This window comes from Rousettus aegyptiacus, unplaced genomic scaffold, assembly GCF_014176215.1.
Source record: "Rousettus aegyptiacus isolate mRouAeg1 unplaced genomic scaffold, mRouAeg1.p scaffold_m13_p_2, whole genome shotgun sequence".
Lineage (NCBI taxonomy): Eukaryota > Metazoa > Chordata > Mammalia > Chiroptera > Pteropodidae > Rousettus > Rousettus aegyptiacus.
In genome coordinates this window covers 51,943,396-51,956,379 of record NW_023416295.1, presented here as the reverse complement: position 1 = coordinate 51,956,379, position 12,984 = coordinate 51,943,396, and the positions used below count along the sequence as shown (strand labels likewise).

Below are 12,984 nucleotides of genomic sequence, written 5' to 3'. Positions count from 1 at the left end.
CATATACAAAAACGTACATACACAGAGAAGGCACAAATAATAAGCAAAATGAGGTAAAATATCAGCAATATTTTAGTAGGTATCTGGGTGAATGGCATGTACTTTTCCTCTTCACGCAACTTCTGTTAAGTTTGAAATGATTTCCAAATGAAAACTTTTAAAAATCAACGAAAAAGAAAATTTTATCTTTTTGTAGAAAAAAATTATTACAACTAGAATAATAAATATTTACATTTTAAGAAATGTATGAAAACAATAATAACACATACAAAAAGACATTACACTTCATGAGACAGCAGAGTATTGTGTTTAGCACAGAGAAATGACGTCGGGATCCAGATACATGTTAGTCTCGTTTTGTCCCCTTGACTTTGTGTGGTACGTGTTCAGCTATTTTAACTTTGCTCTTGGGTGTTCTCAACATCCTGAATTTTCCTCTCTCTCCACATCCCCCTCAAACAAATCCTCTGTAGTTTGTGACTTAAGTCAATGTGAAAAATTAGCTAGAAAATTTTCAAGAAATTACATATCAGAGAGAAGATTTCATTCATTGACTAGAGCCACTAGAAGTATTTAACTTAAACTGTTTGAAAAGAGCATTTGCATAACAGTATTTTAGCGCATTTTTCCTCTTCAATGTTCTTAAGCTTAGTGTGTTTTTCAAAGAAAGTATAATCTCTAACTGTGAAACAGGACATATTTCCATGACCTGTTATAAGTGAGGATACTACAGAACATTTCACAGCTCTGTTCTTTGTGTTTCAAGTGTGTATTATTTTTTTAAGGTTCTTACATCATTTACCCATTAAAAATAAAACTAGCCTGCCTTTGGCGGAAACTGAAATAGTAATTACCTTCTTAAAATACCCTTCTGTTTGTTTAAAATGGTTTCTTTTACATTGCCAAAAGAATTTGTTTGAAGAAAGATAAAAATAACACTCACACTATTTGAAAACAGCCTGGTTTACAGATTGCCATAGAGTCGAAGGTTATACCACTCGGAAGGAAGACATTGAGAAACCTGCTCATTACTCAGCTTTCCTCATTTATGGGGTCAAATTGCTTTTTTAGGCATTGTGCCAGATTCATTTATGTGCAATGTAAGGCAGATTGGAGAGTGAAGCATTTGTCTAGAAAACATCTGGTTCTTAAGAAGAGTATTAAAAGGTGGGTAGCACTTTTTTTGCTCATAACTATGATTTATTATGTTACAGTAACTCCCCTCTAATCTGGCAGGCAGACTCCCAGCAACCACAACCAGGAACCTGGAAGTTAAGTGAAAAATACTTCAGAGACCAAGGAAAACACAGGCCCCCAAATTCCATGCATATGAAGGAGCGGTACTGCCCTCAGGTCAAAGTCTGTTTTATTTGTTATGGAACTATTGGAGCCAATTAGCAGAAGGGCTCCTGAGGCTACCTTTATATGTAATAGCTCTTTTTGCAGTTATTTTGTTCCTTTACTCCCTTTACGAAAATCACACATCCCTCTGAACTCTATTTCTTCGAAACACCCCCCTAGACTTCACCCTTTTCCTACTTGGGTTTTGCCCTCTTCTCTTTCTTACACCTTCAGTAACTACTGGCTTTCCCCATAAATATTTCAAGATGCTCAAGTAGCTTCTATCTTAAAAAACAAAACAAACTTCTTGTATCTCTCTGTTTCCATGACCCTACTGCTCCCTTACCCTTAGCCCTGCATCTAATCATTTTTCTATACTGTTTATAGTTCTTCTCACCTTCCACTCACAGCGTTCTCACTAACCCACAAAAAAACCCTGGTTCAGATTAGACAGGGGGTCCTCTTCCTCCAGGGAGAGGCAGTTGCAGGGTGCAAGACTTGGAGGTCGGATTTCAGCCACCTTCTCCTCCCACCTTTGCTGGTTCCCTGTTCAAGATACTACCCAACCACCCATTGTGGCCTTGTGTGATTTGTTATTTCCACCGTCTTCTCATTAATTAAATTCGGTAGGATCACTGTTTCTAGAATAATGAACTACAAGTGCAGATAAGTGGTTTTGCTTTTTTTTTTTCTTCTGTAGTTGTAGGACTCTGCCCTTCACTCATTTGACAGGAGGTACTGTTATCTCCCCTTAGTAATCCTCCTTCTCTTGTTAAGACTGCAATTATCACTCCTATGACCATTTTCTGGCAGTCTATCTTCTACTTTCTGAATCTTTTAGTCTCACAATTGAAATAAAAGAGATTGTTTTGTGTAAACAATTAGTAGTAAAGTGTGGGTATTAGGAGTTGAAAGAATGCTACCTTTTTTTCCTACTTGGTTTTTGCTCAGCAAGACAGATTCAAAAAGTCAGCAAAAACTATGTTTGAGGCTATTCTCCAAAGAAAAAAAGGGAAAAAAAAAAACCTATTATTTTTAGTGTACTAGGTGCAGTTAAATTGCAAAATGGCAAAGAAATAAAAATTTTCTAATATTTTATCACTCCGATATAACTACTATTAAAAATTGGGTTAATTTATGTAGTTCTGTTATCTATATCTGTGCACCTATTTATATATTTTTGCAAATTAATATATGAAGTATAAAGTTATGTTTGCTTTTTCACTTATTCTGTGAGAATTTTAGCAGTTAAAAATCTTTGAAAAGGTTTTACAAAATAAATAATAAAATATTTCAAAACAGGTTTTCATGACTACCTAGTATTCCGTTAATAAACTTTAATATATTTGACCACTTCACTTATGTCTAATACTTTGGTAACAACCAAATAAAACCAAGCTTTTTGCCGTTACGATTTTTTTAAACTGAAGACTTGAGAAAATTTCTGCATATCTCCTATGATAAATTTCTCTAACTGGGATTACTGAATCAAAAAACACTCTAATACTGCCAAACTGCTCTTCAGAAAGATTGTACAGTACACCAGCAGTATATGAATGTGGTGATTTCCTGTACCTTTGCCAATCTTTCATTAAAAACCAAAAACAAAAAATAACTACTTTATCAGCACTTACACTGCTGTGTAATCCTTTTTTAAGGCTATTCAACTGTGGTCTCTTGTCCCAAACTAGGATAGTTTCTGTCAGTCTGAATTTGTCTTTTGGTTTCCATAGTGATTCCATTATCTAGTGCAAAGTTCAACCCAGTTCCTCAGCTGCCCATCCAAAAAACCCTTCCACAATTGCTCTAGGTTCTTGACTTCAGGGGAAGAAAGCTATTTCCTCTTGAGATCCAGTTCATCATAACTGCTTCCTTACCATGAGTGGGTGGTATTCAGATCCTGCATATACAGAAAATTCTTTCATTCATGTTGTGTCCCTCCTCTCTTCATCTTGAACGTAGGCCCTAAACTCTAATTTAACTTGATTCCTTCAAGTAGCAGTTTAGACCAGTTTGAGTTCCAGCTTTCCTGGATGTGCAATCTTGAGCATGTCACAGAAGGCATGGTTGTAAATCAAGCCTTACTGAACAAGAACATCAGAGATTAGTTAAGTGCTAAACAGAAAATTTAAAAAAAGTTTTATGATTCAGAATGAGAGGATGGCTACTTTTGATTGTGGGCCTGGACATAAACATAGCCTCTGAGGAGGTGATAAACATAACCAGAATGAAGGAATAAGCCTGGAGAGGAAAGCTGGAGACGGGAAGTGGGTGGGGGTAAGGGAGAGAATTTCAGATAGAGGGTACGACCAAAAGTATGCTCAGGATAGATGAAAAAAAGATTATGAATATCAAGAGTACAGCAAGATATTTGGGTCACGGGGAGGGAGGGAAAGACAGAGGTATGAAGAAGGAGGGAGAGAATGGATGAGAATCTTGAATCCTGAAGACTGTGCTCTCTAGGGGTACTTGTCCTCTTAATCTCATGTTGGCCTGCATTTTCTTTCTTCCTGAAGGTTCTTCTAAGTTGCAATTACTACTTGGCCCTGTTCCACTTAATCGGTAAAGAGCGCCACTATTTATTAAGAGCTTAAGTGAGTCAGATTCATTAGAGGTTTTATGTAAGTTCTCCCATTTAATCCTTGCAACAACCTGCGGCAGGTTATTATCCTTACATGCTTCTTTATGGATGAGAAAACCGAGGCTCACAGAGCCTATGTAACTTGAGGAAGATGAAACATCTAGTAAGTGAAAGAGCCAAAATTCAAATGTAGGCTGGTCTGACATCAACTTGTGTTAACTGCTCTGCTTAGACTTCTCTTTCATAGTTTCTAAGAAGCTATTTGTAAGAACTGTTCATTCTACTCAGTTTATCTTGTTCCTCATTACTTAGCTGTCTCTGTGATAAAACATAGTTTCATCTGCTACCCAGATGTAGAGAATTTTCTTACATTGTTTCTTAGACATAAAAAATATCTTAATATAAGAAACAGTGTGGGCCTTGAAGTTGCCAGTATGGAATTCAGGTACTGACACTTTTTTTTCTGTAACCACGGGAAAACTCTACATAGTTTGAGCCTCATCTTCCTCATCTGAAAAATAAGAATATTATTTTCTATGAAGAGTTGAGTGAGAATTAAAAGACATATGGCAAGTTCCTAGAATAGTATCTAACAAATGTCAGGTGTAAGATAAGTGGTTGCTTAAGAAACAAAAACACATTCTTCATTTTACAGATAGGAAAACTGATTTGGAAATGTCTTGCTAGAACAGATGTTCTGCTTTCTCTGTTCCATTTCCATAATTCTAGTATTCCATGTTGCAAGTTCATTGGAAATGCTAAAGGTATTATTATATGATGCCCTTACGTCCATTCAGGTAGAGAGATATTTATTCTCCCCTCTCCCACCCCAGAATTATAGAGAAAGTCTGTCACAGTTCCAGAATTGCAAACAAGGATAATAATACCTATATTATAGGGTTGTGAGGATTAAAGGTAATGATATGTGCAAATGTTTTAATGGATATGAAATATTTCAGAAATGCTCTTATTATTAAACATTTTCATGAAATGCCAGAAACAAAAGGTAGGTGAAAAGAATGATTAGAACTTTATAAGAGATAATTGGAATTAAAAAAAAAAAGCTTTGGAAAATTGGAGAAGTGGTCAGGAACAGGAGAATGTAGCTCAAAAGAAACAGACATTTAAAGAAAAGCAGCAAGTGACTTTTAAAAGTGCTGTTTACTAAAAAACGCAAATGAAATCGAAGACCATACTTGCTGTATTTTTAAAGACAATTGAAAAAGATGTAGACAACACATTTTTCAAAAATGCTAAGAATTTGGTTTACTAAGATTAGGTTAAACTTATCATAAAAGGGTGAGAACTGCTTTGCTAGAGTAGCGTTAAGCATAGGTAACCAGTAGCGTTAAGCATAGGTAACCAGTGCTTTCACATGTGTGTTTTGTGAGTATTTGCTGACTAAAAATATTTGTCACTCTTCTCACTAGCAGATATTACAGTTTCTGAAATTATATCAAAGGGATAGTCTTTGGGCTAAGGTTAAATATTGCTATCAAGGTTCACCTATTTAAACTGATTTCCGGTACTGATTATTTCTTAAGATCTTAAGATCACATTGGCAGTGAGAGTAAAATGATTTCAATAAAAGTAAGGGAACTCACACTTTATATTTTTCCAAAAATATTCTTCTAGGAAATTCACATTTTCTGCAATACTACTCATTAACACTGCAGACTTCCTGGGAAGCTCACCCTAATTTTGCAAAACGTAACATGTTTTCTGAGTTCCAAGAGGAATAAACACTGCACAGTTCTAAAATTTTTATTAAAATATATTTTTTCTTTTTCACAAATTATTTACAAGAAAATTTATTCAAATCTTTGAAACAACAAATGTTACAAAAATTTTTTAGAACAACTGCATTTTAATATATTTCCTAAAATAACTCATATTCCTTAGAAAAAGATATAGGATATAGAATGTTTAATTACTTAGATTTTAACAAAATAGTCTTTATATAAATGGGTTATAATCTTTACCACAGAGACACCAAATTTGCATGTATTCGAGAGTCAATTAAATAATCCAGCTCTCATTCGAAAACATCCATTTGACAAAGCATTTCTCTTCATACACAACAGCAGCCTCTGCTGGAGAAAGTACGCTATTACAAAGTATTAGCTCGAACCTATTTTGAATTGGAAGAACTCAGATTCATTTCCCACTTAACCAACAAACTAAGTTAAAATAATTTTCAAGGTCTTAAAGATGTGCGGGCCTTATCAAGTATATCCTTTCTGATTTTTGGATAAGTTGGATGTGCTTCAAGAACCTGCAAAAACAACAACAACAAAAAAACCCAAATCAAAAGAAGCACAAGAACTTGTAATTATTTACCAAGAACTAGAGAACTACAAAACTTACTAGAAATGAGCATTACAGTTGAGATTTTATTGTATTAATTCTGTAAACGTAATCACAAATTTTAAAAGTAGCATCTGAGATGCGACGACTCATTTATATCAGTAGTAATTAGATGAAAACAGTAGAATGTGAATACTTCATGTAGAAAACACATCATATAGAATTACTTCCTTAATAGGGCAGTTGCAGAAAACAAGTATGTATCAATGATTTAAAATATTTTATTAAATTTAGTTATTTATGCACAGCTGAAACAGCTGTTTGAGATACAGCACACTACACAACTCTTTTCTAAGGAGTTTTTCTTGGAGCTAACAGTGTTTAATAAAATACCTTATATGGAATATCAATGGGACAATGTATGCATAAATAAATTACAGTCTCAATCTGCAACCTAAAGGTTTGTCATTTTAGTAAGAGATCATCTGGTAGGCAACCAATTACACAAATGTATTTGAATGACTTCTAAATTACAGAAATACTTTTTATGTCTAATTTATAAATATGAATTTTCTAACAACCAGACTTGGATACATTCACAAGAATGTTTATTCAGAACAATGACCTGGAGAATCTATAACAATACTCAAATATCTTCTGACAGAAAGACTATGTTTTATTTAACATGTTTCTCCTCTAGACTGTCTTTAAATGGATACAAACATTTTATTATTTGAGGTCTAACTAAAAAAAATGTTTGATTTAAGTAAATTTTATAATTTTCTAAACTTTGCAAACTCACCAGCTCTCCCAGATATTACTGATAAGTCATTTAAGTAAAATACTACATCCTCTACCTCTATTCACGTATATCTTAAGATCAACTAAACGTAGGAAATTGTGCATCTGAAAAATTTTAAGAAATTTAAATGTTACCTGGTGACATACGTCAATTGCATCCACATATCTTTTTGCTTTTAAGTAATTAAATGCCAGCTTGTACCCTGTTAAGACAAAAAATCATAATGGTATAGTACTATTTATAGAGCACACTGCTACTATTACCTCTTCTTTTGCCTCCTCCTTTTGCTCACTTATTAGAGAACTCTTAACAGAGGCTGGTGACTGCACTATGACAGAAGTGATGAGATTAATAGAAGGTGGAGTAACATGAAAGGAGAACAGGCAGGAAAGAGAATAGAGTAGGAAAAAAGGACCACAGTGAATATACTGTTGGGTAAGAAGACTGTCATCCTACAGATGTGGTTTTGTAACTTACAGATTATAGTAAAATTCCTAATAGGGCAGGAGATGATAACACAGCTATGCATTTACACAGTATAGATTTATTTAGCACTTAACACATCAAGCAAACTGGCTCCTACAGTCACAAGGTTTACATCCTATTAGGAAAAATGTATATATTTTTAAGTAATTATGTAAATAAATGAATAATTTCAAAACTGAGATAAATGCTATGAAATAAAGATACCACCCAAGGGAGCTATCATAAGAAATCTGACTGGGGAGAAGGTGGGTGTCAGGCAATGTTTGAAGTCTGAAGAATGAGGTGTATAACCTAGGCCAAGGAGGAGGGAGGCGAGAACACTTTCAGGCAGAGGGAACTGTACGTGTAAAGGATACACAGGAACCAAATGGACCTAGAGGACACGGTGGGAGGGCAGAGCAGGTGGGAGAGTGGGTCAGTCATCAGATATCCCACATCAATGATGAGTAACAATGATCACAATTACTAATATTGAAATGTCACGTTTCCAATAGCGACAATTTAGAAGTGTTAAGACATACCTAAATGACTGTTGTTCTCCTGTAAGAATGCTATAAAAGTAAGCAAAATAAGGAGAAGACAAAAAAAGTAATGGTGGCAGCGTATGCAGTAAAATAATATAACATGATGTAAAATAATATATAATTAGTTAAATATTTCACTTTACCACTTTGAAATATGAAGAAGAGAAATATGAATGCTGCTCTTAGGCTCTAATCAAAGTACCAAAACGAATTTTTAGAATTTCAACAAATGTTTGAAAAGGATAAGTGGCTACTGTAGTCTAGTCATTTGGTAGTAAAATGTAAGAAATAGGAATTATCTGAAATTCATAGTATTTGATACATACACAAATATAGAATAATCCTAGATGAAAACAGTAAGTCTCAGAGAGGAAAACTTGATATTATTACAAAGAAATTTTAAAAAGAATTAATAGTAGATAGAGTTCATGACATTTAAAAAGGAAAACAATTTAAGATGTCATGCCAAACATACTTTATATGAAAACTAGAGTCGAAAAATCCTGTAGATTTAGGTTTTGGTTTCTGGCTTTCTAACTAGCTTTGAGACATTAGGAAAGTCACCTGAGCTGTCAATTTCAAGTTTCCTCATCTAAAAATGGGGATAACAACTCTTCTTTCTTTTAGTATAATTTTAAAGATCAAATGAAATACTCATTGCGAAATGCTTTTAAAAATTTGAGCGTACCATGCAAATGTTAGCCATTTTTTTCCTGTGAAAACACTAAATTAGACGCACAAAATTTTAATGTTGGTAGAAACTTGATAGATCATCTTGTTCAAAACATTTTATAGAGGAAATAAAGGGCTTGAAATGGCAAAGAACATGTGCACTGCAGCTGCATTATATCTGCCAAACTAATAAGAATTCAGCCTGATGTAATGAGAGAGAGAGAGAGAGAGAGAGAGAGAGAGAGAGAGAGAGAGAGAGAGAGAGAGAGAGAGAGAGAGAGAGAGAGAGAGGAGGGGAACACTTGCATTATGACAATACTCAAGTCTCCATCCTATGGAAAAAACACAACCATATTAATGATAGCCTGACAAGTGCAAAAATGAAATGCGTTATTAACGTGGCTATGCAGGTTTAGGGTGTTGGATGCAATAATAATGTTAAGAAAGAAACTAAAGAATTAATTGAGAACCTCAGAGAGATGCTTACTCAGGGAAAACAGAGGAACTGATGAAATCGTCTATAAAATACACAGATGACACAATGAAATAACTAGTGAGTTGGAATCTCTATATTTGCTGAATTCTCCCAAGAAATACAGTATTTAAATAATTTAGCTTATAAATGTATTCCTTTGTGGAATAAAGCATCAAAACTTTAAATATTTTAAGGATTTTATGGAATTCTCATTTTATAAATTGGTTTTATTCTGTAAGATGCACAACACCTGAGAAGGAAAAATACTATCAACAAATGTAAGTTTCTCTGTTCTACACAAGTCTAGTAAAATAAATGACCCTATAAAAATATTAGGGAAAGTCCTGAATTGACAGCCCTTAGTGTAAAAATGACCTATCTGAATGCAAATTAAATGATTTCATACTGTGATGTGGCTCCTAAAAAGACAGATGTCATCTAAGGCTGAATTAACGATTACTAAATACCTAATGTAAAAAAATACCTTAGTTATAAATACATTTAGTTTTTAAATCATACTTAGGAACTTGTTCATTTCTGGTGCAATGGTCAAGAGACAGGGACAAATAAAACACCCTTTTCCAAACTAACTGGCTATGGAATCTAATCTCCTCACATTTCTCTCTCTCCCCGTTGAGCCCTCTTTCCCCTCCCCCTCCCACTAGCTCTTTCTCTCTTTCTCTTTCTCTCTCTCTCTCTCTTTTTCTTTCTTTCTCTCTCTCTCTCTCTACTTTAGAGTTTTCAGGAGACAGCAACAAGAAAGGTGAAAGACCTCAGAAGCAGGTTTATGTAAGAACAGACAGGTAAGTGAGGATGGCTTGAAGAGAAACGCTTAGGAGACATGACAGAAGTTTGGAATTAGAGGGCCATTATATGTATTTTAGATGCCACTAACATCTGTTAGGGAAGTTGGAGGCTCGCAAACCTCAAACTAATAGTCTACCACTGGAATAAGATGATGTTTCTAGGTGCTCAAGTGAACAAATGCTTCATGGTCAAATTATTGTGGGAAACATGGCCCATCTGTGATATCTACCACAGTATACTTCAGTGTTTAAAGGCTTGGGGAATTCTGCAGTAAAGAACCCTGTAGAACTTGATTTAATGCAATGTATTTCTAACTTCCTTGACAATGGAACGCTTTTAAGCACAGTATTATAATTTTGGAAATAGCAGAGGGTTGATGGAGAGAAAGGGGCAGAATTAGATTAAATGTCCTCCAAACAAACAGAGACTCATGGACATGGACTATAGACTAGTAGTTACCAGAGAGTAGGGAGGAGGGGGAGGGGGAAAGTAGACAGAGTAAAGGGGGTCAAATATGTGGTGACAGAAAGAAATCTAACTATGGGAGGTGAACACACAGTGTAAATACACACACACACCCACCTTACTGTTAAAGTATACAGCTGAAACTTATTGGATTTTGTTAACCAATGTCACCATAAAACAAACAAACAAACAAATAAATAAAATTAGATGTCCTCTAAGGTGACTGAGGACAAACTTGAATATCAGGTAATTACACTCAACTATTATTAGCTAGTAACCTATTATGAAGATGTAATTTATTTTTCAGAAGAACTGAGAAAAAAAGTTGGCTCTTAAGGTGTATTTTGTTCTTAAAAAGAAAGTCAAATGCATTTCAATTAAGATTTACAAATAAAACCCAAGTTTCCTATGAAAACCAAGTTAAACTCACCTACTGCTGGATTCGTCTGATTGCCATGTTTCCACGCTATCTCATAGTTCAGGGCAGCATCTGTATATGCTTGTTCTTTTTCCATAATGTACCCCATATATTCATAAGCTTTGCAGCAAGACTGGAGAAAAATGGAAGATGTATGAATGGACTAAACTTGATACCACTAAGATTTTATGGGGTACTTATGACTACAGAGGTCGATCACATTAATTCATTTAAATGGCACATAAAAAAATGATTTTCGACCTTGGCTATGGAATCAAATCACCTAAGGGACTTAATAATTAAGATTCCAATCCCAAGCCCCCACCCCGAACCTGCAGAGGCAAGGGCATTTACATTTTACACATATACATGTACTTTTTATTACAAATAATTTCAACATATACAAATACGGAAATGGTAATAATGAACACTATGAACCCATACCTTCAACAATTAGCTCATAATACTATTTCACCTCTACCCTACACACTCGTCCTTCTGTATTATCAGATAAAAATACTCAAATATTGTATCATTCCATCCATAAATATTTTAGTACACTTCTTAAAAAATAAGGACTTTCTTTAGACATAACCACAATCTGTCACACCTAAACATAACAACTCCTTGACACGACCAAATATCCAGTTACTATTCAAATGTCAAATGGTCTTGATATAATTTTTGTTTGTTTGTTAGGATGAGGATCTAAATAAGACCCACACATTGTGACTCGTTAAAACATCTCTCAGTTTTCTTTGATCTAGTACTTTCCTCTCTACCTCTCCCTTTTCTTGTAACTAAATGTAGCAGAAACAATGTTTGTCCTAGAGTTTCTTACAGTCCAGACTGAGTTGAGGGCATTCTCGTAGTCCTTATTGTGACATATTCCTATGTCAATGATATTTCTTGGAAATTGTTATTAGACCTAGAGGGTTGGATTTGATTTTGATTTTGGGGGAAAAGGGTGAAAAATCCTAACAGAACAGTGCCCTGACAAGCCACGTTGAAGCCTGAGGCAAAAGGGAAAATGTGAAGCCCTAAGTGTACATTTTTAGGTACATTATAATTGCTAATTTTTTTCTAGAATGTTAAATTAATTTTTAAAAATTGAAGAACAAGTGGATATATTAAAACTCATAGTATATTTAAGTTTTAATATTTTTATACCCCCAAATTTATTACATTTTATTTTCTTGACCTTAATATGCAAGAAAAGGTCAATATTTTTATTAAAACTATTACCCACTGAAACATACAAACCCTGATATTTGGGACACACAATATCCCTTTTGCTTCAGGCTTCAATATAGCTCAGCACAATACTGCCAGATCCTATCTATTTAACGTTTTGATATTTGCTTTAAAAAAACATTGCATTAAATTATTATTTATCCTGATTACTACAATGAACTGAATGTTTGTGTCCCCTCCAAATTCTTATGTTGAAACAAATCTTAACCTCCAATGTGATGGTATTAGGAGGTGAGGTCTTTGGGAGGAAATTAGGTCATGAGGGTATAGCTCTCATGAGCAGGATTAGTGCCCTTATAAAAGGGACCTCAGAAAGTTCTTGCACCCTCTTTATTGCACCGTGTGAAGATACGATGAGAAAAGCTGGCAGTCTGCAGCCTGGAACGGGCCCTCGCCAGAACCCAGCCATGCTGGCGCACCCTGACTTAACTTCCAGCCTCTGGAATTGTGAGCAATAAATTTCTGTTGTTTAAAAGCCACCCAATCTGTGGTACTTTCATATAGCAGCATCAACTGACGATGATAATTACTGAGATTTTAAGTGCCCCTTTAAATTTTGGACGCAAAGTGAATGTTTCACTTGTTTCATCTCAGTCCAGCCCTGTCATAGATGGTGTGTTCTTCGATCAGGAGGCACATGACATCTGATTCTCTTTTTGTGATGTTATACCTATTCATTAACTTGTCAGGGTTGCAAATGGTGATATTCTATTATACTTTTTTCATATTAGCAGGAAAACATCTATAATGAGAAATGTCTCCGTTTCCACTATTTTGTTACCCAGTGGTATAGTTCACACAGAAAAGGCGGGATAAATGCTTAATTCTTTACTTTTACTTGTCAGTTTTAGA

General features: G+C 34.7%; 1 protein-coding gene across 2 annotated transcripts in view; it reads right to left on the bottom strand.

The window, feature by feature from the left end:
- Nucleotides 1–5,783: 5,783 nt before the first annotated feature.
- The window catches only part of TTC21B (tetratricopeptide repeat domain 21B), a 64,280-nt gene continuing 57,079 nt past the window's right edge, over nucleotides 5,784–12,984 (bottom strand). The window contains exons 27-29 of one of the 2 annotated variants that reach the window (XM_036236778.1): nucleotides 10,891–11,011; nucleotides 7,166–7,233; nucleotides 5,784–6,197 (exon numbers count right to left, since the gene is read on the bottom strand). In XM_036236778.1, the coding sequence (XP_036092671.1) occupies nucleotides 6,120–6,197; nucleotides 7,166–7,233; nucleotides 10,891–11,011 (267 nt within the window). In that variant the 3' untranslated portion in view covers nucleotides 5,784–6,119. The remainder of the gene's footprint in view (nucleotides 6,198–7,165; nucleotides 7,234–10,890; nucleotides 11,012–12,984) is intronic. The other variant, XM_036236779.1, reaches the window with a different exon arrangement.